General features: G+C 33.8%; 1 protein-coding gene across 2 annotated transcripts in view; it reads right to left on the bottom strand.

The window, feature by feature from the left end:
* Nucleotides 1–23,058, bottom strand: part of qua (villin like protein quail) — a 94,410-nt gene extending 71,352 nt beyond the window's left edge. Inside the window, exon 1 of one of the 2 annotated variants that reach the window (XM_023163910.2) lies at nt 22,897–23,058. In XM_023163910.2, the coding sequence (XP_023019678.2) occupies nt 22,897–22,905 (9 nt within the window). In that variant the 5' untranslated portion in view covers nt 22,906–23,058. Of the gene's footprint in view, nt 1–17,110; nt 17,312–22,896 lie in introns of those variants that run through there. The other variant, XM_023163906.2, reaches the window with a different exon arrangement.
* Between the last annotated feature and the right edge of the window lie 4,323 nt (nt 23,059–27,381).

The following is a 27,381-nucleotide window of genomic DNA, read 5'->3' as shown; positions in this document are numbered from 1 at the left end:
ATAGAACTCATTTCAGAGATATATCACGTCACGAATAGTATATCCCTTATAAAAAACAGGGTCATTTATTATAATTATTACTTGACGACAAACTGACTATACATAATTGAAGTAAAAATGAAGATCATCGACTGGAAGTCAACTTTCCTCACACATTATAATTATTCTCCCAGGTAACCGTAATTTTATAATTGACGATTAACGCAAAGAAATTATACTTATTCATGACCAATTTCAGCTTGTAGTCATAACTGCGTGTTCCGTAAAGTTAATTTATCCACACTTGCTTTGCGCTCCGCCAAATTATGATTACAGTAATGATTCATGAAAGCAATAGTACTTTCATGATTTATTTGTTCATTCAATGTGTTCAAATACCATTAACAAATAAAAGTTTCGGAAAAAATACAAACACATCTTTCTTTAACAGTTTAATACCGGTAGAGGAACAAAACTGATTTACAATCAATTTTGATCTCACGAAACATTATGTTGTTTAATAACTACTTATACAATAAAGTATAATCAATCAGTATTGCTTGAATTGGAAAATTTTGCATTATTATTAAACGCATTTTTTATTCAAGTATTGTACTTCTTTTAGAATTTTTTTGAACACAATTTTGGCAAGAACAATTTCAATTATTGTACTAGACAATGCTTTTGTAGTTAAATATATTATCAATCTAATATTGACCAATTCTTATCAATATGCTTCGTAAATTTAGTTGGAAGAAGTGAAGGAAAATCACTTCGATACATTTCAACTGCAAAGTCATAATCAAATATGTTCTGTTAGTGATGAAAAAAGAAAGACTGAATTGGTTCTTTCAAGGTGCATCACTGGTGTTTCCTTCTGATCCATATCGTGTCCAATTCTTGTCTTATTGTAAAATGCCAGAAATCCCATATCTTAAGTAATTTGCTGATACACACCTATCTCGTCTTACCATTTGAATGCCTGAACTTCAGCTGCAAATGTACATCTTCACCGACAAGAAGTCTTGTATCTTGAAGAAGATGTGGAGGAAATTTTTGCCAAGGATGGCGGTAACCAAGTGATTTCTAAGCCAGAAAACCTTCTAAGAAGGATGTCGAGTTGATTAGCAACATGTCTTGCACAATCACGCTACTGGAATAACTAAGGTAGTTTTTATGCATTCGTGAATTCAAACTACAAAGTTGTGCACACTTCAATAATTTTAAATGCATCATGAAGTTTCCTTTAGATACATCCGGCGATTGCACAATCGTGCTACTTTAATAGTAAATGCAGTATTTGAGGCACTTTTAACTTTGGAGAAAAAAGTTGTGCACACCCCATACCCCACCCCATTCAATAGACTTTCTTTAGAATATTTCTTCCATAATCACGTCTATAGTACACCTGGCGATTGCACGCACAATTACGCTAATGAAATAGCAAAGAAAATTTTCAGGCACTCATAACTTTGAAGTACAAAGTTGTGCCAGATAGTTCAACATTTTTCAATGATTTTTCATGATTTCAATTTCAATAATATATCTTTTTTTTTGTACCTTAGAAGCTGTCTGACTTGTCCATTTAGTCCAAGTCTCCAGAAAACACTGCAGCCTCTTGGGCTTATTGCGTTTATTCTCCCATTTTCTCATGACACCCATTCCATCAGTCTCGTTCCCTGTACTAGTTTGTACAGGTTCCGTGTTGGATGTTCGTCATATTCTTCTTATGGGCGTAATTTGTACGTCCATATATTGCCTGCCTCCTGTGATTCAGTGCCCCACATTCCCATAAGATGTGTAGAGCTGTTTCTATCCCTTCGTTGCATAATCTGCAGCTGAGGTCTCCGTTGTACAGCCCCATTTTATTCAGGTGTCCTCTAAGCGGAGAATGACGGTTAGTAACCCTGTAATTATTCTGAGCCGATCCCTACTATATTGAAGTAGTTCTTCGGTTCTTTTCTCGGACGGTTTCCTAATGAAGGTTCTACCGTGTTTGTTGCCAGTTACTTTTGTCCAGTACTCTGTGTGCTTCTTATTGGTTCATGTCCTAATCTGGTTTCGTACCAATGATTTTGGTACCCCCAGAGCTGGTTCAGGACCTATATATGAAGTTGATGATCCGCGTCTAGCGCATTCATCAGCTTTATCATTACCTGTGATTCCTGAATGCCCTGGCACCCAGTACAAAGTTAATTTGTTCCTGTTTGCAAGTTAATTCAGTTCTTCATGGCATTCCCAGACCAGTTTTGATGTCACCTTCGGGTTTGTCAGAGCCCCTAGTGCGCTCTTGCTGTCCGTAAATATATTGATCCGCTCATTTCGTTGGGGTCTCAATTTAATAAACTTTACACACTGCAAGATAGCATACACTTCCGCCTGAAAGACGGATGTGTATAGTCCTAGCGGATAGCTGTAGTGTAGATTTCTATCCGCTCGGTATATTCCAGCTCCCATTCCATGTTTGGTCTTTGATCCATCTGTATACCAGGTGTTTTTTCCAAACATGTTTTCGGAATGGTCTTCCACTCTTCACGGCTTATGATTTTGGCCGTGAAGTTTGTGTTAAAGGTGTACTTCGGTGTTATGTGGTCCGTGCACATATTAATATGTGCTCCTCCACTTGTTCCGAAATTTCTGTTCGGTCCGATTTTTTGTAGTTCGGTGAGTTTTCCAGTCTGAATTGGCCCATCCTGGCCTCCCCCATTATCACAAAGTGTGAAGGAGGTAGATTCAGGAGTGTCTCCAATGCAGCTGTTGGGGTAGTTCTCATTGCTCCCGTCATTCCCAAACATGCAAGTCTTTGCACCTTGCCTAGTTTGTTGATGGCGGTCGCCTGCTTCATCTTTGGCCATCAGACCAGAGATGCGTATGTTATCATGGGTTTAACCACCATCGTGTATAGCCAATATACCATGTCTGATTTTAGCCCCCATGTTTTTCCATAGGTGCGTCTGGCGAGCATCAGTGCTACCTCCGCTTTCCTCTTTATCCTGTCCAAGTGTTGGTTCCAGGTCAGTTTGGAATCTAGGATTACTCCCAGATATTTAACCTCCCCCGACACTTGTATTTCTTCACCTCGAAGTTTTAGAGGTCCGAGACCTTCCGTTTTAGTCCTCTTGGAGAATGCTACTATGGTCGATTTGGATGGGCTTATGTTAAGCCCTTCTTCTTCGGTCCATCTTGTTATAATGTTCAGAGCCTGCTGCTTGCATCCCTTCACTACATTATTATATTTACCCTGGATTAGGATGACTAGGTCGTCTGCATAGCCCAGTGCTTTATACCCATTATGGTCCAAGAGACATATTAGCTCGTCCATTACAAGGTTCCATAACAGAGAGGATAGAATCCCCCCTGAGGACAGCCCCTTTCTACCCGTGCCACGATTGTTTCCCCCATAATGGTTGTATATACCAATCTTCCCCTAAGCATGCAGTCTATCCACCTACAGCTTGTCTTGTCGATCCCTCTTCTCCTCGACGCCTGGATGATTGATTCTAACGACGTATTATCAAATGCGCCCTCAATGTCCAAGAAACCAGCTAAAAGTACTTCCTTGTTTTTGTAAGTATATTCTACTTTTTCTGTTACCCGACATAGAGCCGTTTTTGTTGACATACCTGACCTGTATGCATATTGGTCTCGATGTAATGGTCTGATAGCCAGTGCTACGTCCCTGATGTGCCTGTCAAGTAGTTTTTCTAGCGTTTTCAACGCAAATGACATGAGACTAATTGGTCTCAAAGCCTTCGCCGAGTCCTGTCCGATTTTCCCAGGTTTCGGAATGAAGGTGGCCTGATCAGTCTCCAAATTTTTGGTATGTGTTCCAGTGCTAAGCTTGCCCTGAGAATTATATAATATATCATTAGTATTAGATCTTCTTTGCAATATTTCTATCATAGTCATGATACTATTATAGTACCTTCGCCTGAATATAGCTAAAGCACTTTTTAGGCACATATATTAGGTTGTTTCAAAAGTTTTGTCCGTATCAATATCTTGTGTGTTTTGCAGGTCCAATAAATATGAGAGAATTTTGTACTTTATTCTAATTTTCCAAATTTCATTTTTTTGACTTTTTCAGCTCATCACTATATGATGGCCAAACCATCAGAAGAGTGATGTTTCCCCAGAGTCCGTGATATGGTAGACAAAAGGAGAAACCGTTACAATTATTTGTTTTCTTTAGGAATTATCCTTCTTATAATTCTTGCCATTCAATTTGTCTCATTTTTTGAATTACTTTCGTTTTTAACTAACCCAAGGGATTATTAGGGTCCGATTATTTTTAGTATTCAATTCAATTCAATTTCATTTCATGTATCTTCCTTAGATTTCAAACGTGTTAACACCAACTTTCGTTCTTCGAAAAAAGGTCATTCTTTATAAACATTTTTGCTGGCTGAAAAATACGATTGTTGAAATAAAAAATTGTGTAAAGAACTTGGTGTCTGAGAACTTGAAAATAAGGATATTTGACATTTGTGAAAGAATTGAATTTTTAAGTTGACAATTTTGTTTTTACATTAGGTTCTTTCAGCGACCAAAAATGTTTAGCGCACGTACTGTAAATCAACCCTAAGCATATCTTCAAGTTGTTACATTCTAATAAAAGAAATAGCACCAGGCCACAGAACACCCTAGGGTGTTCTGTGACCAGGCGCCTGTTGTAGATCAAACATCAAAAGTACAGCTTGTCAAATCTAAGAAGAGACTTGAGAATTCCGTTATGGTACCTACCGCCCACTAGGTTAGAAGACGATGAGAGCGAGAGAGAGAGAGAGAAATAACTCCCAAGTCTCTTCCTAATAATTGTGATGTTTAATTGATGTGTGATGTATAATTGTGATGTTCTGCAATAACAAACTCAAGTTTGTCTCTTTTCATAATTTCACTTGAAATGTACGCGGAAAATTACAATTGTCCACCGCTTCAAGGTTGGTTCTGAACACCCCAAACTACACTTCTCAAAAATTCTTTCAAATGGAATATAAAGTCCTTGTGGAAATACTTTCTGGATTTTTCAATTAAAAAACAGATAAAACCCTCTATCTTAAACTTCAAATCTTCACTCGTCCACAAGGTGGCACTTATATCATTAAAAAAGAAGTTTAATCCCATTTTGTAGTGATACCGCTAATGGATTTAATCAATATGCATTTATTTATTGAGTTTAAATCTATTAAATTATTTCATAAAGAAAATTGAATGAATTGACTCTACCGTTACTTGGTGATAACCCTGATTTGATTCAGTCCATTAAACTTTTACTTCCCGAATTTAAATTAAGTTCTTCAGAAAGACTTAAAACTCAGGGCCGGCGCTAGCTGTTTTATCGCCCGCGTGCAATTCCGATTATGCCGCCCTACGACTACATATATGCTGAGTTGGCACATTGAAAAGTCTACCAGTTATATTTATTTTATACGAGAATCAAATTATATCAATATCTTCAATATCTAAGAATCACTACCAGAATCGAGATTCTTAGGGTATACTGGGTATATAACTATATAATTTGTACCTGTATTTACAAACTTCGAACGATACGGAACATATACTTTTCACTTGGTAGTTTCAAACTGCTAGAGTTGTAATTCTGTAGCCTTTTAATTCAGCAGATTTTCTAAATGGTTGACAATAATGTTGGTAGCAATATAACTGATATACTTGCAATCCATAGAATTGTTTAGGGGTATACCTGGATATTGTAGAGTTGTCATAGGGTAAATATATAACTGGTAGATTTATTAATGTGCCCCTTTTGATTTTCATCTGATCAATAGGGTTGATCGGACCGAGACAGAAGAATTCAGATGGAAAATCAGAGAACAGCTGGATTGAGAATCAGTTCCAATATCTAACATCAGCGATGGAGAACGAAGAGCTCTGAATAACCTACGAAGAGATAACACAACCAAAATTCTACCTGCAGATAGGGAAATTACTACTTTGTGATGGATACGAATCTCTACAAACAGAAGGTCTAAGATGTTCTTCAGAATTGGTACACGATTTGAAAGCATTTACACCAACGTTTCGGTCGAAGAAGCACTTCAAATCATACAGAGGAAGCTATCCGAAGCACCTGGAAGATAAAACGAAGTAATTATGGACCTACTAGAATGCTGTGTACAATACTCCTATTTCCAACTGAAAGACGAATTTTTTACGCATGATGAGCGACTGCCAATGCCACCAGTCATAGCCAACATATATATGGAGTGGTTTGAAACTCTGGCCATTGAAGAAACCTCGAGTCTGTTTGAGATACGTTGACGACACCTTCATAGTATGGAAACTTGGGAATACAGAACTAGACACCTTCCTGAAGTACATCAACAGCGTAAAACCTTCCATTACCTTCACAATGGAGAAGGAAGTTCATTCTATTATGTGATGAGTCGGTCAATTTGCCGCCCCCTTGGACTTGTTGCCGCTCGCGAGCCGTGCACGTCTTGCACCCCAGCTTAAACTGAACATTTTTAGGAATATTCTAAACCGTAACAGATACGAAGATGATTGAATTGTAAAAAGGTAACTGTCATCGGGAACAATTCAATGGCCGAAGAAAATTTACGGGGACACTTGCCCTTCTCGAGTTATACGGGGAAAATCAAAAATTATGTTTTCGTTACTTCCAGGATTGAGAATTATAAAAATATTACGAATTATAATTGATTAGGGAGAAATAAACCTTTAAAGGAGGATTACGGCAAAATTTCCAAAACAAAAAAGTACGGTTTTTCATTGTGTTGGGGTACCAACCTGTCGAATTTATTGGGTTGTCTGTGAATTATATTTTGAAGAAATCCAAACAATTAACAAAAGAAGTAACGACAGGACCGTAACTTAAAATTGTTGTCACTGATGATGGTAGTTATTTCAAATGAATAGGAAATTATTGCATATATATTTGTAAGTCAGAAATTAATGGCAATTAGACATGTTTCGAGTGGAGTGGATTTTGACAAAATAGTACTTACATTTTAAAAATTATTAAATTAACTTAGGTTGAATTTTTCTTCAGCTATGGTTATGTACCATATGGTTGGGTAGAGTATTTATAATCAGTAACATTTAAATTTGTGAAAATTCTTCTTAAAATAAAATAAACTTACAACGATCTCTTCTGGGTAGATTTGAAATCTTGAAGAAAAGAAGGGAGAGAAAACTGCGGTGAAGAATTAAAGTTGGGTTATAAAGGTTATTTCTACCTAGATGGGGGGAGTAGGAAATAAAATATGAAATTGGGATTTGAATATCGAGAAAATTGAAAAAATTCAAACAATCAAAATGAATCTGGTCATTCAAGGAGATTGTTTGTGGGTCTTTAACTATTTTATTGATAAAGAAAACCTCACTAATGTTCAAGGTCCTCCCTTTATTACAGATGTGTAAAAATTTTATGTCTGTGTTTGGATTGAAAAGGTGGTTTTGCTATACTCAAACTGAGTTTCAGTAGAGCCTAGATGATGATAGTACGACCAGCTATCGAAAGCGCTCGCATATAATTAAATAGAAGTTATAAAGCTTCAAATCCTTTTTGTGACTGTAACTGTAACTGAAAAGTGTAAAACATTCAAGGAGGTTATTTCGCATAAAAAAAAGATAGGATCTTTCATATAAAGAAACTTCATTGGAGCATCTTTTGTTAAGATACAGCCCCTTAAAGGGAGTACATAAAATTTGTATAACAATTTTTTTCACAAGCACTGAAAAAGTTACAATATTGAAATCAACCCGATGTTTTGTACTACCAAAAAGACACTTAGCCAGTAATTTATTTGGTTTACCCCATGGTTGTAAGGGGTGAAAAACGCAACTCCTAAAATTTATTTCCAATGTAACTTTTTGTCTTATTATTTGTTTACCATTTAAAAATTTATTTCCGGTAGCCTGTTTTATTCTAAACAAAAAATGTCTTTCGAGTTTTTTGCCAAAATAAACCAGTTCGCAGCAAAAAATTATTTTACGAACAACTACAGAGATACATCATCATAAATGCGAACTGGATTTATTGTCATTTTGTAGTTAGTACCTGCATCAAACGATTAAAGGGTAATAAACGAAACTAATTTATCAATAACAAAACACACAACATGTAGAAATCATAGTAAATGTTCAATATATCTACCTTCAGACATTACGCATGCGTCTAGACGTCGGCGCATTGAGCCACGTACTCGCTCAAATATTCCTGGAGTCTCTCTGATTACCCTGCACGTATCGATGATGCGGTTTCTTAAGTCCTCTACATCGCGAACAGGAGTACGATAAACCAAATGCTGTAAATGGCCCCAAATAGATAAATCGAGAGGATTGAGATCCAGGGATCGAGCGGGCCAGTTCTGTGGTCCTCCTTGACCTATCCACTGATTTGCATATGTTTCATTTAAATGCTGACGTGCTACTTGACTAAAATGGGCGGGAGCCCCATCATGCATAAAAAACATATCCCTTCTGACGCCCAAAGGAACGTCCTCCAGCGGTACTGGATGCACTTCTCTTAAAAATTGAACGTATGCCTCACCATTTAATCGAGGAGGTAGAAAATGAGACCCAATTAAATCATCCACAATAACTCCGAGCCACACGTTAAGAGAAAACTGTTTTTGATGGTTAGTTTCGACAATAGCGTGAGGGTTTTCATCAGCCCATATGTGGTGATTATGAAAATTAATAATCTTGTCCCGAGGAAAAACTACATTCGTCTGTGAATTCTATCGTCTTCAGAAAGTCACAATTTCTTCTAATCATTTCTAGCATCCAATTGCAAAATTCAAGACGGTTCGGAAAGTCTCGCGGTAATAGTGCCTGTACTCATTGTAGATGGTAAGGGTATAAGAGTTGTTCCTTTAAAATTCGATATACCGTCATATGATCAACATTAAGCTGGAAAGCAATCTTTCTAGTACTGGTAGTAGGTTATTCTTCAATCAACCCATTCCCCTGCGAAAGACCGTAAACGTAATGCATATCAGCCATTTCCTCATTTGTGTATGCCATTTTAATAACAAGTGAATATTAAAGTAACAAATTAAGAACAGAATAGAAACACAAAATTAGTATTGATTCAATTTCGAAAATTCACAAACTGACAGCGTCATACCAATTTAATTATCACTATCGCTAATAGCGACCTACTAGATAGATTAGTTTCGTATTTTCGCATTTCTGACGATGTATCTCTGTAGTTGTTCGTAAAAAAAGTTACATTGGAGATACATTTTAGGGGTTGCGTTTTCCACCTCTTACAACCATGGGGTAAACCAAATAAATATCTGGCTAAGTGTCTTTTTGGTAATACAAAACGTCAGGTTAATTTCAATATTGTAACTTTTTTAGTGCTTGTGGAAAAAATTGTTATTCAAATTTTATGTACCCCCTTTAAGGGGCTGTATCTTAACAAGGGATGCTCCAATGAAATTTCTTTATATGAAAGATCCCATCTTTTTTTCGATGAGGAATCACCTCCTCAAATGTTTTAAACTTATTTAATTACACCCTGTATATATTAATTTCCTAATGATATAGTATATGTATAGCGCGTACCAAAAATCTGTAGGATTTTGTAAGGAAATAGTTACAAATTGAAACTACCAATGTGCTAATAGCTTCATGAATGGGTGCCCTTTGGAACTTTTTATTGAATATAATATGTTTAAACTTTGCAATAATAACCCGACGAAAGTCAAAAATACATACCATTTGAAGAAACATCAATAAGATACAGTTATATAAACGTAATATTTGAAGTAGGTTTTGAATGAAAACATGACATTTTAGAGATGTTTTATTGTTCTCCAACCGGAATTAGTAGAATAACTAGAATTATGCATACCAAAAAATACGCTCAGTATAACTTTGACAGTATTAACAGCTTCAACAAAGTATTTCAACTTTCCCCAGAACTCCATTTCAATATTTCCGTTGAGATTGGAATAAAACTGAAAGAGAAATCAAACGGCATATAGACGACGGAAATGATAATTCCGGTTTCGAAATAATACCAAAAATGCAGCCGACTGTAGAACTGATATTTTTAAAATAGGTGATAAGATGGTCTATATCTAACGTTACAATTGTTTCGAAATAGACATTCTAGTGTAAGAATTATTTTGTAAAAGTCGTTTCAATATATTTCAATTATTTTTGAATCCATTTAATTAGTGTTTATACATATTTATAGACCTTTTGTTTATAACAATACTACTTCCAGTACCATTGTTTTGTAACTCCTAACCTAGAGATGTTGTTATCCATAAAATATGTTATTGAATCTTGATTCACTTTCATTATCTATTTCTACACGAAAATGAAGTGATAGATAAATATATCTATCACTTTGCTTAGTGACTACCACCACATCCCACAATAATACATTTCCAACGTCTTTATGGCCTTCTAGTTTCATCAGCCATACATTCTTTCCACGTCGCATGATTTCTCAGCCTCCCCAATATTCCAATATTCTGTACCTGCTATCGTTTATTTAGTCATTTCAACCATCTATCCAACTCTTTCTAACAAAAGTCTCCTACGATTTTGTGCCAAGAAAAGGTGAAGATCTCACACTTTGAGCTCAACATTGAGTCGAACTGAAGATTTTTATAAAATCTTCGAAATTGGCAGGATTCAAACCTTCATCTTTCGCATGGTTTCATGAGTGGTATTAACATATTAACCTTCGATTGTTCTAATAGTCTACTATCTTTCCTTTTGCAAACGTTTTTGTTTCTTGTCATTAAATTCAATCTCTTCTTTTATTTGATTTTTAGTTCAAGTTATTAGTTTATTGAATGTCTCAGAGTGCTGGCAAACTGATTTTGTTTGTGAACATTTCTTTATTCATTCTGGATTTGTAATTCAGCTTCGATATAAGAACAACCCACTTTCATATTAATGTTCGCTGAGAAACTAGAAATAGACATATATATGCAGGGTAATTTACCCAGGTATTCATCCGGTCGGAGTTTTTCGAAAGTCGACGTTTCGTCATCATCGGAGATGACATTTGTAAAACGAGTTACTGCTTGTGCTTTGTGAAGAGTAATTGTCTCTGAGAAGGTTTTTTAAAAAAATATTTAAAATGAAATTGATCAGTTAATTTTTTTAATGAAGGAGATTGTTGAACACTGAAGCAGTACTGGTCGAATTTCAAATTTTAATATACCAACATACCAGAAATATATTGAGAATCATACTATGCATATCAAATGACCGTAAAAATCTATCAATTAGGAATCATTCACAAATGAATCGACTGTATAAATGATTACTGTATTGGAAGTTCCATGGTTCAGTACTTTTGTGAATTACATTTCCTAAGACTTCTCTTCCTCGACGACAAATCATGTGAATTGATGGAGAACTAAAGATTTTAAATCATTTACAGGCGAAGAAACAAACAGTATGAAAACATCTGTTTTCAACTTTCCATTCAATATCATTAAATGTTTTTAATTTTCTTCGATTTCTATATTGTCCAAAATAATAAACCATGATTGTGATAAATGTTACAACATTGAACGTTATCTTCATAGAGTTTTGATTTATAGATTTTGTAGGAGTAGCAAAAAAGTAATAATGAATATCTCTAACGGGTTATTGAAATGAATTTCAATCTAAAATATAATAATGTGTTGACATAGATCAGTTCTTGAACATTGCAATTATTTTTTTCAAACCAATTTGAATAGAATTATGTAGGAATTAGTTTAAAAATTAAAATTTCATAAATTGAAAAAGTTATATTTTTAGGAGTAACTAATTTTTGGAAAGAAAGTGTATGGCTTTTTATTACTCCATCTTAATACAAAAAATGTGGGAATCTTCCAAAAGAAGGAAGCAATCAATTTTAAAAGAAGTGACTCTATACAGAGATTTGTAGATCATGCAATAAAGTAACTTTCAGGCACAAACTGAAAAAAAAAGCCCCCCTCAAACAGCTACTTTCACATAAATACTGAATTACATTGAAAAAAAAATTCCAAAGAAATACTTTTATGTGAACACTGAATTATATAAAAATTATTTTCTCTACTCGGTTTTTATTACAAACATTCGTTATGGAATCAAATCAGATATAATTCATAGGATTCCTAGACAATAAAATAAATGAAAGATAAAAATGTATCTTACATGAAACACTGTCATCCTCACTGGTAGACATCGATGTTTCGCCGTAAAATACTTGCCTTAGGGCTCTTCAGTACCAATCTGGATAACATTGTAAGAAAAAAACACACAATTCAATCATAAAGTACGATTTTTATGGCACGGAACTAGTTTGATCTACTTATGTCATCGATGACATCGTAATGACATTCATTCACTTACTTGATTAAATCCTAGCTAAAAGGAATCTTGTTTAAATTGAAGGGGTCGTATTTTTAGGAAGATTCCCACATTTTTGTATCAAGATGGAGTAGTAGAAAGCCAAAAACTTTCTTTCCCAATAATTTGTCACTTCTAAAAATATAACCCTTTCAATTCAAACAAGATTAGTTTTCGCTTGGATTTAATCAAATAAGTGAATGAATGTCATTACGATGTCATCGATGACATACGTAGATCAAATTTATTCCATGACATAATCATAATTTATAAATGAATTGGTACAGTGTTCCATGTAAATGAAATTTTTACCTTTTATTAACCATATTGTGTAGAAATCTTGTGAATGATATCTGATTTGATCCCATAACGAAAGTTTAGAATACAAACTGAGTAGAGATAAGTGTTTTATTCAGTGTTCATATAAAAGTAGGTATTTGTTTCGAAAGAATTTTTATCTCGTGTAATTCAATGTTTATATGAAAAAAGCTGTTTCAGGAGGGCTTTTTCTTCCAGTTTGTGTCTGAAACTTACTTCTTTGCATGATCTACACATCTATGTACACAGTTAAAATTGATCGCTTTCTTCCTTTTTCTGGAAGATTCCCACATTATTTTTATCAAGATGGAGTAGTAGAAAGCCAAAAACTTTCTTTCCCAGAAATTTTCATCTTAGACAATATCAGAAGAACTCGTATTATACTTGTTCATTTTCAGTTTGTAATGATTTTTTATCGAAAGGTTTCTTTAATTATCAAGCATTATAATGTCGATTGTCAGAAGTAAAACGAAAAAAGATATAAAATATAATAGATTTGTTATTGAAATCATTTATTATAGCCATAATAATAGATTAGAAAAAAAGATGAAAAAGCTTTCGATCTCACGTGGAGATATGGCGTACTGAGAACTTTGCATGAATGGGGATTCAAAGGCTATCTGCCGCTTTTCCTATAACAGTTTCTCAATAACAGGAAATTCAGAACTAGAATTCAAGAAGCTACATCAAACCCTCGAGATATGGAGAACGGTATACCCCAAGGTTCTACATTGAGTGTCACTCTGTTTGAATTTCGAAGAAAGAGACTTCTTGCAAACTATGCTGTGAAAATATATTGTCAACCTAACCACCCTAATTATGATATCTTCTTCAATGATGAAATCCATGATTTATTCCTACAAAAACCAACGGCAGTCAGACCAACAGGTACACGCATAAAAGAACAACGTATTATACCAGATTCGAGAGTTTTCACGTTCGCTCTCCCGGAGTTCCCTCCATGGAAACTAGCTGATATATATATATATATATATATATATATATATATATATATATATATATATATATATATATATATATATATATTGCAATGTTTCGAGAAGTGAAATGAAAAAATCAGAATTGAATTCACAACAACACAAAGTGAACTATAACAATAACTTCAGTAAATTTCCAAACTACTGCAAAATATATACTGATGGATCAAAGACCGAGTATGGGGTGGGCTGTGCACTCAACAACCAGCGTATACGCAGCAGAATTATACGCTATATACCAGTCTTTATTATTCTGTGAATTCGCACGAAACGAAACTCATTTTCTAATTTGTACCGACTCATTGAGTTCCCTACGATCATTCCAAAATGAATTTACTCTTGACCCCCTTGTAAGGTTATTCTTGCCAGAATTCATATTATGAAGGAAAGCGGTAGAATTGTCAGCTTCATGTGGGTGCCCAGTCATTGTGGCATAAATAACAACGAGGATGTGGATAAGGCAGCTAGAATGATTGCTAACTCTAACGAATATGAAGATGTACCACTCCACTTGGAAGATCTGAAGAATTTTAATAATACCAAAGAAGTATCTGACTGGCAGACTCTTTGGAATAAAACTGATGCCAAATTGAAATGCTCGAAACCAAGTGTGAATAAGCGAATCTCATCACTGAAATTGACCAGGAAAGAACAAGTTACTCTCACGCGTCTGCGAATCGGCCATACAAAAATAACACACCTTTACTTGCTCCTAGGAGAACAACAACCTCTGTGTACTACATGCCAAACAGTACTAACGTTTCAACATATACTTGTAGAATGTCCAGAATATGAAGAAACCAGGAGACAACATAATATAACTGGAGCAATGAAAGAAATTCTATGTGATGATAGAGGAACGTTGAGCAACCTGATGGCATTTTTGAAAGCCACAAATTTAATAGAAAAAATTTGAAAAAAACAAAACAAGTCCGCAGCTAATAATCTAGCAGTTGATGCCGCAAAAAAAATAGATAGTAAAATAAAAATGAAATAAAAGCAAAGGAAAATTGCTGCGGAAACAAGGACCGAAAAGTAGCCAAGCAAAAAGGACGAAGGCGAAGAAAATTTCCAAAAAAGTTCAGTTATTGAAGAGGTTACGAAGAGACCAGAGACGAGTGACAAACTGATCGGCACACAAAGATAAAGAGCAAACTGATTTTTAGGTGAAGCTGCTAGTGCAGCTCAGTCTGACTCAAAGATAAGCAGACCTGATTTGGAGTGACTCTGGAATGGCGTTAAGAAACATTTGGGATGTGGCGAACTTAACCTCAATAGAGACTGAATATCTCTCGAAAAGAGCGAGGGTCCTGACGAAAAAGATTAAAGTTAGGGTATGCAAGACACGTATCAGTATATAGGACTTGGTCTGAAAGTGAAAAACTGCATTGCCGTCTGTAGAAAAGAGGAGAAGCAGGGCCAATTCTAAGTTTTAGCATAGAGGCAAGATCATTCAGGGCCTTGAAGAAAAACATGTTTGAAGCTTATTGCAAATGGAATTGGTCAATTTTAAAGTTCTAGAGCCTAGACGATTGGTACAAGCTAGAACCTACTAGGTGTCCCGGTGGTCTCCTCTTATAAATAGTGAGAAGGAGTTTGGTATTGTTTTCATACAACAAACCTGGGTGTACTAAAATCATGAGATTTGAAAACAATTGAGATGCAGAAACATCAGAGACCCCATGGACATGTATAATCACTCGAAAAGGAATAAATGTACTGAGTAGCTTCTAGTCCAATTGTTTAAATTGAAGACGGGCAGGGAGAGAGGTCTCAAGGAAATCGGTATCGGACTGGCGTACCTCCTTTACAATAATTCGGGACCATTAACAACCAGGGATGTGAAAAAAAGAGAGAAGACCTACACAGAACAAACGGATCGCATATCATTACTGGCTGCGTTGCCAGTGCACACCATCTTACCAGAGGGAACGACGACATTTATGAAAGAGTAGAGTATTTACAACAAATCATTATGGGAAATAACTAAGATAGGTAATCTACTTGTAAACGCAAGATGTATATAGGAAATCAATAAACGTTATACTAGCTGCTACATGTAGGTATAACTAAGTTCTGAAATTAAATGTTTCTGAATTCTTGAATACAGGATTTTTTAATACGCTATTATGATGAATGTGTTTGATAAAAGTTGTTCGGCACATAGACTTTGGAATTGTAGTTATTGAATTTCGCTGCCCATGTGCTCAAATCGAAAGAAATAAGGGATTCTACGGACTTTGGGTTGGCAGCAGATCTGAAATATCTTCTCGTCGTTTAACGAAAATTATTCAGCAAGAGACAAAACACCAAAATTTACTACCAAACACGGCTTCAAGTTCGACAGGTGTGACACTGAATACAGATCCGTCAGTGTGCATCTGAGATGAGGCATCCATGACTGATTCGTTATTTATCGATGTATTGGAGTGATTTCAAATGAAAAAAAATATTGAACGTCAAGTTTACATCACCGAGGAACTAAATTATTGTTCATAAAATGATTTATGATTTATTCAATATAAAAAGTATTGTGTCTTGTACGAAAATAGTAGTAGAGTTTGGAGTATTAGTTCAATGTAGGTACATTTTCTGTAACGAGCGCCTCATGAAATTTAGTCTTGAAAGACAAAACTGTTGCTATAAAAAACAGACGTGCAGTTGAGCTACTTTCAAAATCAGTACCGAACTTATTGATTTCTATGCTCAATTATCCTAATAGAGCAAATGAAACCATTTTGATGATTTCGTTCTTAAATTATGAAACAGTAACAAAGTTGAAGTGACATATCTGTACATACCAAAAAATCAAAATGCAAAAAACGAGTGCAAAACACTGATGCGTAGAAAAATATAACCACCTATTATTATTTGATTTTCCAGAATTTTGCACATCCTAAAATTTCCCTATTCTTGAATACCTAATTTCGGTACCATTCGACAAATTTCTAAAATATTTGAAAAATTATTAGAAGTTATTAGAAAATATATACAAGTCTCACACAAAAAATTGAATCGTTATTTATTTTACACTAGCTGATCTCTCGGCGTACACGTCAAATAATTAACTTTTAGGTATAGGTAATTTTTGATAGGTACTTTTGGTTACTCGCTAATAATTAAGTTTTCTATAGGTATTTTTTTAAATCCATTACAAATGAACAAATAAATCTTTTTTTTTCTATAATGTCAGTTTAGATTACACTAAAACAGTTCAACGATCTATTTTCATATTTCCTCTAGCTGCTAGAGATACTGTTTGAAAATAGCAGCAAAAGTTGAAGGGCTAATTCGTTTTCGTAAAAAATTATAGAAAATTATTCAATTAAACACAGTAAAAAACTTTACATTTTCATTTCGACAATGATCATTTTTATGAGATAAACGAAAATAATTTGACTTTTGCAAATATCGAAACTTCTGGTCGATATTCTTTATTGCATGAGAAAAATTATATAGGCATAAATAATTACATAGTCATCCTGCTGCAGGTCGAATACTTGCATGTTCTCAAAAAACCTACACCGAAATCAAAATCAGACACTGTCACCACTCCCGCAAACTCCAAAACGCAAACGCGAATGACAAACTTGCAGCAGTCTCACGATGCAGGAAACCGGACCACTTTTGAGAGTAGAATGTAGACAGAAGCCCGGCAGTTTACAACTTCCTCGATACACTTGGAGGAAGCCAACTCAAGCTGAGGACACTGGCCCCCACTGCACGGAGTGTTGTGGTTTACCTGTACATCGTGAAATTCGTGCTTAGTAGGAAGTCGCGATTGCGAAAATAATGACAAAGTAAACGGTTTAATATCCGTGATCATAAAATAATACGGATTATTTTTGCAGTTTCTAGGAATAACAAAACGTTTTATTTGCAGTCAATTTGAAACAGGCTTAACAATGAAAAGATAATTGGAAAAAATCAAAATTAGTCAAACAATTTATGGTTTTCAACATTTTGGAGCCAGTTAAACTCCATGTTTTAAATAACGAAGAAATAACGAGTTTCGCCCAAAAAAAAATATATGAGAAGTAGAAAAGTATAGTTTTTCCATGTGCATCAGAATCTGAGTTAAATTAAGAAAATGAAAACATTGTTTCAGTAGAACTTTTCTGAATTCGTTTTTCAATTCATGTAAATTTGAGTTTCTCACTTGCCTGGAAACATATTGAGGACATCAATTTTGAAAGAATTTTGTGGTAGAAGATACGAGTACATTGGTAGAAGAAATCGGTGATTCTATAATAAATCTTCCATTCATGAAAATGAGAAAGCATCTGGTGGATAAGAAGAGGCACATCAGGCAAAATCGTACAATGGTGGTCTCTAAATTGAGCCTACGAACATATGTGCCAACGAAACAAACTAAATTATATTTATTATCCATGATAATTATTTAACAATTTTCACAAACATTTTAATTACTAGACGTGTTTCGTTAACGCAGTAGCTTCCTCGGTAGAGGAATGGGTCAGTCCATTCATAATTTAATAGTATATTACGTACCGAGTGGGATAAGAGTACAATTACCCACGAGCGAAAAATTGTAAGCACGAGGCGTTAGCCGAGTGCGATAATTCGCGAGTGGAAGTTATTGGCCTTATCCTTGAGTTGCGTACCCACTATACTTCTTCTACGAGTGATCGTAAAAAGGAATGGTACAATATATTTGTTTGAGATTATGGCTCAGATTTGCGTTTCAGAGACGCACATAATTTCGAATGTTTGCTGATGTCCACATTTTTCTTAATATTCAGAGTACTTCTCAGCATGGAGTAAATTGCCCATAATGACGATGGTTTCAAAGTTTTTGGTAAATCTTAGAAATAAACAAGAAGACCTTTTTCGGAAAACGAGGTTATGTTTTTCTTCTCTCTCCAACTCGAAATTATATTCGTATTTTTCTCTTGATTCTGCTGACAACAAATTATCTATTCATCGCAATATTTGCTTGCTCGGTTATATATGGTGGGGTAGCACAAATTTCTAGATCGTTATCACTCATTTCGAATTTTTACGAGATACTAAATGACAGCTTATAATTAAAACAAGTGGTTGTTGATTCACGGATATAACTGGATTTATTAACAACCCACAAAATGTTGAACAATAAATTTACTGGAAATGTTATTTTAAATGTATTCTAAATGAACCATTACCTATCTGCTATCATACACGTAATGATTAGTTCAAAATGGAGGGAGTAGAAAAAATATGTTTATCTCAAAAACTCTATTCAGTAAATATTTAATTCTGCCCTAACTGCTTGATCTAATGCACCAATTTAGTTCACAATCATACCTAATATGATGACACTCTCTCTTTTCGTTATGTCAGAAAGTGACCATTATATAAGTTTCTGATCAGTCTTAAGATTTGAATTGGAAACTACTTTCATTCATCTGTATCATCAACTATGAAAAGTATTTTACATGGAATTTAATATATAAAAAATAAATAGGTTGACTGAAAAAATCCTGGTCAGAATATGATAATTGGAAATTTCAAAAATTATTTTTTAAACTTCTTACTCATTTATTCAACGAACAAGTTGTATGCCAATCGTAAATATGAAACCTTTAGAATATACAAACGTCGGTTGGCTCGTTATTCTCATCAATTATGCATAGTGATTGGCCAAATATTTGTTTGGTATTTGGCATCTTTTTCCATATTTGTGTTAGGCCGAATTACTCGATTTTGATGTCGAATATATTCAGTTCGAGTATTTCTACTTTATTGACTATATACGACACGGTATAGAACTAAAAGTCAACACTTCTTATGTAAGATTTATGTTATATTGTAAGTCAAAGAAATCCAATTAAGAATGAGTTGAATAAAGATGATAAAATAAAGGAATTAAATTCCAAATCGACGTTTATTTTTGAACATAAAATCAACATTTTTCAAACCTCGATCAAATCCACATTCCTTTAATATCAACATTAATTTTTAAACCTCAAATAATTATTTAAACCGAATAATTCGGCCGAATATCCGGTTCGATTCCGAGGGACGCACCGCTCGCAGTTTTGCAATGCTGTGTTTGTTCTCTTCTATCGTATGAGGCAGTTTGCTCAGTTATTTTTGTCGCACATCTTCAATCGCACTAATAGTGCGATTGAAGAACTGAAATTTTTTCAGTTCTTAAAGTTCGCCAACCGTCTTTCAGGCCAAAATTTTTATAGACAATCCCATATCATGAAAGAGCGATTATTTTGATATAACATTCATTCATTAACCAGATGGGTATAAATTATTAGTATCAATTTACCTACTTATACCTGCCAATCCAGGAAAAAAAAATGCCAACCCAACGTTTAAACATTCTATAGGCTTCGTTTATTCGATTGGTATAAAATGTGTTCATTCGTTCAACAAATAAGTATAGCCCTTTTCGAATTTTAAATTGGTCATAGTCTGGCCAGAATTTTTTCAGCTATCCTACGCGCAATTTATTTTAACATTCTGAATTTCATATTAATTACCTTTCATTGGAATCTCTACTAATTGATGGCCAACTTACCTTTTCCTTTTCCGTTATATATACCGCTGAATTTGTAAGTGATTCTGCCATAATTCATCAAGCTATATATACCGCTGAATTTGTAAGTGATTCTGTCATAATTTATCAAGCTATATACACAATTAGTGCACATTTCACAAGTAGCTAGTGATAGTATAAGTTATATATAAAAGTAGGTGAAAAAAAGGGGTGTAACTGGGTTGTCCCCATCCGAACGACAAACCTTAATGTCGAACTTAACCCTCGAAGTCGAATTACATGCGAGACAGAAGTTAACGAGGTCTTACCTTCAAAACGTGCGATTCTTAGAAATGATAAATAGTAAAGGTTTGGTCCGAAGTTGAGGAAAAAATCTGAGAATTTCACATAGATATTCGTAGACCAGAGAAATCTTGTATTGCTAAACATGCTTTAGAGAACGGTGGCAAAACATTCTATGTTTTTTTAACACTTGTATTTGTAACTAACGTTACTGCAGTTCCGTCCTACAAGGACGTATTCAAACGAATACAATAAATATAGAGTTTTATTTCTCATTGTTCATGATGATCTACCCCGTAGTAAGGGATACATCCATTAATTTATTGTAAATGGGAAATTACTATAATTGTTGGGACTGGTAAAAGTCCTTTAGACTTTAAAGACTTAGAAATGGAAAAATATGGAATGAGATATATATGAACAGAGACCAAGTCCTCATTCCAAACAGCGCTTCGCTTACTTATTTACGTACCTAATAATTATAATGGAAACCAGGGAAATATTACGTTTCATAATAGGTAGTCATTAACATATACATCAGATATTAACATACATTAACAAACTCACACAATAACTAGTACCAAAAATTCATTCAATGACACTTAGTTTGTAAAATTTAGGTTAATTCATCTCATAATGATGTTAACTTGCTTAGCGGAACACTAATGAAGATACAGTGCTTCAGTTCTTGTGTGGAAAAGTGTTTCATTAGATTTAGGTGAATAAAAACTGAATGGAACTTCAAAATTATTTCCAATATTGTATATTACTGATATTATTAATTGATTTCGTGAAGTTATTATACTAACCACATTTTATTTTCAGTGTCATTGCTTTTCAAGTTTGAAAGCAAACTCGAAAAGCAATGACACTGAAAACCTCAGTCGTGAAAGTCTAAACCATTTTGTCACATTTTATTTGTTTCTCAGTGATACTAATTTTCTTGAGGGATTTACAATTACAGATTTTATACCATTTATTTACTTTAGAAATAACCACTATAAATTACAAAAAACAGGATATATGCATTGCTCCTTCTAAGTGCTATGTATGTTTGAATTGTGTAGAACTTAAATAAATCAGGACATTTGAGAAATCACGAAGGCTGTTCATCAACTTTTCAAGTAACAACAAGAATAATAAGAAATAGTGTCATACAATTGTGTACTGAATGTAGAAAAATGTCAACGCAATAACGTTTTCTATAGAAACTCGACTACAAATTGGAATTGGAAAATTGAGTTATTTATTCTAAGGATGGAATAAGGATATGTTAAATGAAAATTTAGATGGGACTTTAAAAAAATATAAAAATCCAATTTTCAAATAAAGGCATATTTGAGATGTTTGGTTGATAGAAAGATACACTTTAGTCTGAATAAAATCTGCAATCTGCAAATCTACAATCTGCAAAAAAATGACATACAGTAGTAGATCAATTTTTCAGTATGCAAAATCTAGCAGGTCATACAAACAGTGGTGGCGCAAGACCTAAATTTAATGTGAGCAAGGTACATTTCGTGAGCCCCTCTGATGGTGCAAGAAGAATGGGTTTATAAAAAACACTTGAAATAAAACAAATTTTAATTCATTAAGAAACATTTATCAATATTTTTACTTATGTACTTTTTGGAATATCAAACAACAAAATCAAACAAAATTTTCTGATGTATTATTGTATTTTCTGTGTATTTTTGGATTTTGCATACTGATTTTGAATTTATTTTCGGCTTTTAGGAGGAGATCCTTTGCACCGCAAGGCCGCGGGCGGTGACCCACACCGCCTTCACCTTACGTCGCTTTTTCATACAAATAACATATAGATATGTGTAAGGAGTTGCAGACGTCTAATACATGAATGTGTCATGTATCATTTTGAATTCCTTCAGTTGAAAAAAAAGAGTTGGTAGATAGTTTAACATTTCTAAATGTCTCTCAATATAAGACTTTTTTTATTTACTGAGTACGTTTTTAACTTTTTCCGTTCAGAATTTTCATGATTATCAAGCAACTAAACTGAACTTTTTCAGAAAAAGTGTCAACACTTTATTTTAGAATTATAAAGTTTGAGAAATGAAATCCCTAAATGTCTTCTCATCTTTTCATTTTCATCATTGTTTCACCCATTTAGTGAAGTTTTTAAAATTTACTGTTCAGAATCTTTTGTTATAATCATGCAACTGAATTTGAGCTATTTTAAAGAAAAATATAAAAATTTTATTTTAGAAAAATAAAATTGAAGAAAAAATGGAATACTGGAGAAAACTACTGAACAGTTTTCAACGACAGTATCGAATGTCTCTTGATACATCAACCACCTGTGAATATTTTTTTATACTCCCATTTTAAGCCGCTTTAATTACCGTTGAACACATCATGATGTTACAAGAAAGGTAACAATTTAAACTCATTAATCCGCCAAGCATCATAATCATAACAGATTTTTTCGACTAATAAACTCACCGAAGTCATCCTGCGTGAATCTTTTATGTTGTAAATAACAAGAAAGCACTTTTTATTGATATTTCGCACGCACTTTATCACTTAAACCTCGATCGCAACTAGAGAAAAAATAGTTAAAAGCGGATGCTTTTCCACTGTTCGTTTACGAATATCCGATCTGATATCAGGTGTTTACAAAATTTCCTGCATGCCCTTGGTGATGTCCAATGGGGGAGATTGACGAAGTGAAACTATTCGTATAGGTGATGTTGATGGAACGAATCTCCATTTACTTACATGAATGTCAGAAAATATAAACTGGAATGCGAACCAGTCGAATAAAACATTTTCAGAAAAAAATTCGAGAAAAATTTCAAATTCTTTACTAAGTACAAAATGAATTTTCTACTCTCATCTTGGAGAAAATCCGTTGTACTTTCTTTCTTTTTTTAAAGAAACCATACATTGTGTCGAAAACAACTTGAGATCTATTTTTTCCTAAAAGCAGTGATATTTTAACAACATTAAATACAAACATAACAGATGGTAACATATCGCAAAAACAGTGAATTCAGGAAAACAAATCAATGCAAATATTCGCAGGACAGTGTTGCTGCCAAGAGAAGAGATGACAAGAGGGCAACCACTTGACAAGAGAGGACAAGAGAAGTCAAGAAAAAGTAATATCATAAAAATACACTTTATTTTTCATGCATAGCTCGCAATAGAAAATTCTATAATTATCATCAAGTTATTAATTTTCATCGAGTAACAGGTCAGAGTATTCTTAATAATGATTATATTTTCAATTTTTCTTTGATATGGTATCTGATGTTTCTACTTGGCTAATAGTAAGGCTTTCATATATCCAACAGGAACTTGTTTGTTTCTTCCTTTGTTTGAACAGTGTCCAAGCGCCTTATTTATTCATTTATTTGATCCATACAAACTTGTTAGTTTTATTACATGGATTCTCATTATTAAAATTTATAGATAATGTAATGTAACTTGGAAAATAAATACATCAAATCAACCAAACCTGATTCGAAACATATTTGTTCTTGATTTTTCTCTCAACTTCTCTCACTATTTCATTCCAAATTTTCTTTTCAGAAGTATGGAGTTATAGTATAGGTAAATACCTATGGTTCCAAAGTCAACAAAAATAGAAAAAAAAAATTATTTTTAACATTGAACTCTTCCAGCAGACACTTTATAGTGAAATGAATAGATTTGCAGAGGATCAATTATTTCGGAAATATAAAAGAAAGGAATCTTCATATTATCAGTTGAGAGCGTTATGTAGGTTCATTCGGCAGATATATATAGAGGAACTGCAGCAAATTTGGAATACTGCAGGTAAGTTGGAATACCTTGGATACCTAATTATTATAAGTGCCATCTGTGTTTTCTTCTTGTAAACTTATCGTCACACGCCATACGGAGCTAATGAGTTGTAAAAACCGCCGCCATCTTGACATTCCGGCTGCCAGCCTCGTAGAAGCGAAACGTCAAATTTCAAACTTTTTTCGGTAAAAAAGCAATCATTGATAATCATTTACTATGATACATAAAATCTTTGTTGTAATTATTCAAACTAATAAGCGACCTTTTTAGTTAATGGTTTTACTTTTATTTTGTTAATATTTCTGAAATTAAAAATGTGATATGAAATTTTAGGTTAGGATGTCATGTTGTTAACTTGGAATAACGAAAGTGAATATAATTTTGGATATTCCATCTGTAATTATTGTGACTGAGTATTACTTAATAATTATATTAGTGTAAGCTATTTTGTTATAAAAATTATTACCAAGAGAATTGAAAACTATAAAACTGTTACAAAAATAAGAAATTTATTAGATAGTGAGGAAAAGTGTGAGCAAAGTCAAAGAAAAAAGGTGATCATAATTTGGGGATAAAATACACAGAACACGGAGTGAAACCCGTGTTCTGTGAAATATATATATATATATATATATATATATATATATATATATGTAATATATGTAATAGATAATTAATAGAAGATATAAAGCTTCAAATCCTTTTTGTAGAATTTAATATTGAAATACTCAAAATAAAGGAAAAGTCAGGGGATCGCGCTGGCCAAGACACTTCACTAAAGGTTCCAATCCACCTTCGCTGCGAAAGATACTCTCGAACTTGTCTAGAATTATGTGCAGGAGCACCGTCTTGTTGAAACCAACAGTTATTGACCTGTGCCAGAGGTAAATTATCTAAACAGTCTTCTACATAGTTTTGCAATAAATGATGGTATCGTTCGGCGGTCAAAGAATTATAGTAAAAAAACGGACCTAGTATTTTAGTTCCTAAAATTGCACACCACATATTAAACCCAAAACGTTCTTGATGTCTTGATATTTTCTTAACACACGGATTTTGCTGAGCCCAGTAATGCGTATTGCGGCGGTTGAAGATACCATTATTAGTGACCATACTTTCGTCGGACCATATTATTTTTGAAGGGAAATTATAATCTTCTTCACACGCGCGTGTATACCATTCGCAAAAATTTCGGCGCCGTTCGAAATCCCCTGGTTTAAGTCCTTGGCAAATCCTAAATTTATAGGGGTGATATCTATTTTTACGCAAAATAAATTGAGCTGTGGATTTGGCTACTCCTACATTATTTTCGATTTGCCTAGTTGATATTTCAGGGTTCTCAACAACTGCTTGTAAAACATTATTTTGGGCTTCTTCTGAAGATTCTTTTTTTCGAGATAAAACAGGCTTTCTCTTATATATATATGTATATATATATATATATATATATATAATATATATATATATTATATATATATATATATATGTATATTATATATATATATTATATATATATAATATATATATATATATCTATATATATATATATATATATATATATATAATATATAGATATATATATATATATATATATATATATATATATATATATATATATATATATATATATATATATATATATATATATATATATATATATATATATATATATATATCAGACATCAGCCCAAAAAATCAGCGTATATTCTTATTAGGGCAGGGCAGGCGGAGCTACTGCCCTTGGGCCTCTAAAGCAGAGAGGCTCTCACAATATAGATTGACAAAATATCTAAATTTTGAGGGGTCAGCAACTCGTAGGATTGATGAAAATGTGAAAAATACACTTACCGGTTAAATGGTTTTGGCCGCCAGTAGCGATGGAAGAACCCATTTTTACGGTGAATCATACTAGGGAGCAAAATACGCTGAAAACTCGTTCAGATTCGTGATCGGGACCTACAAATGACTACAGGCACACCTTTTTCCTGAAAAAGTATCAACCCTGAAAAATCCAAATTTGTCTCACTTTTCATGGAAGCACCCCCGTAACTTTTTTAATTACCAAGGTAGAATGATGAAAATACACTTACCGGCTAGATGGTGTTGGCCTACATTGCCATTTTCTATAGTAAATGTTCAAAAACGTTTCCACCAACTTCCATACAATGGTTCAAACGAGCTTCCATTATTGAGAATCTCGGGAGTTATTTCTCTGCAATGCCTCATGATATTCTCTCTCAAATCTTCTAATATTGTTGATTCTATCTCATACACTTCGGACTTCACATGACCCCATAGAAATAAATCTACAGGAGTGAGATCCGGAGACCTTGGTGGCCATTCTGTAGGACCTCTTCTGCCAATCCAGCGACAAGGAAAATGATCATTCAAAAATTGTAGCACTGGAGCTGCATAATGAGGAGGTGCACCATCATGCTGAAAAACTACTTCATTTTCGAATAAATTTATATCCTCCTCAATTGCCCTATTAATACGCGGTATTATTCGATTCTCCAACATATCCAAATATTTATCACTAGTCAAATTATCATCGATAAAAAAAGGTCCTATGATGCAGTCACCTGAAATTCCTGCTCAAACATTCAGTTTTTGAAGTCGTTGGGTATAAACTTGACGGTATAAATGAGGATTCGTATCACTCCAATATCGACAATTTTGCCGATTCACCTCTCAATTCAAACTAAACATACATTCATTCGAAAAACAAATTTTATACAAAAAATTCTGATGCAAGTTGTTCCGTTCAGTGAGACTTATACAAAACTCGATACGTCTATCGAAATCATCTTCGTTCAATTCATTAACTAGTCTAATCTCAAATGGATGAAATGTGTACTCATGAAGGTTCCTGAAAACATTTGTACGATTGATTCCTGATTCTCGAAATAACTTAGTAAGAGATTGCGAATTTTCCATTACTCCAACGTGCCCTAAAACTGCAGTTCAAATAGCTTCATAGTTGAATGGTTATGCTTTTTATTATTGACAGATCCAGTTTTCCTGAATTTGTTCAATAATTCCGACAAATATTTGTGTCGTACATTTCTTTCTGGATGATTATCATTGAACATTCGGGCAGAAGCTCTAGCACTATTTTCATTCTGGTAGTACAAACTCACTATTTCAATCCGTTCTCGA

Source organism: Leptinotarsa decemlineata, unplaced genomic scaffold, assembly GCF_025532065.1.
Source record: "Leptinotarsa decemlineata unplaced genomic scaffold, Ldec_3_MD MMD2_tig00000505_RagTag_RagTag, whole genome shotgun sequence".
NCBI classification, from domain to species: domain Eukaryota; kingdom Metazoa; phylum Arthropoda; class Insecta; order Coleoptera; family Chrysomelidae; genus Leptinotarsa; species Leptinotarsa decemlineata.
Note: the sequence above shows the minus strand (reverse complement) of the source record. Positions and strands in the feature narration are given on the sequence as shown.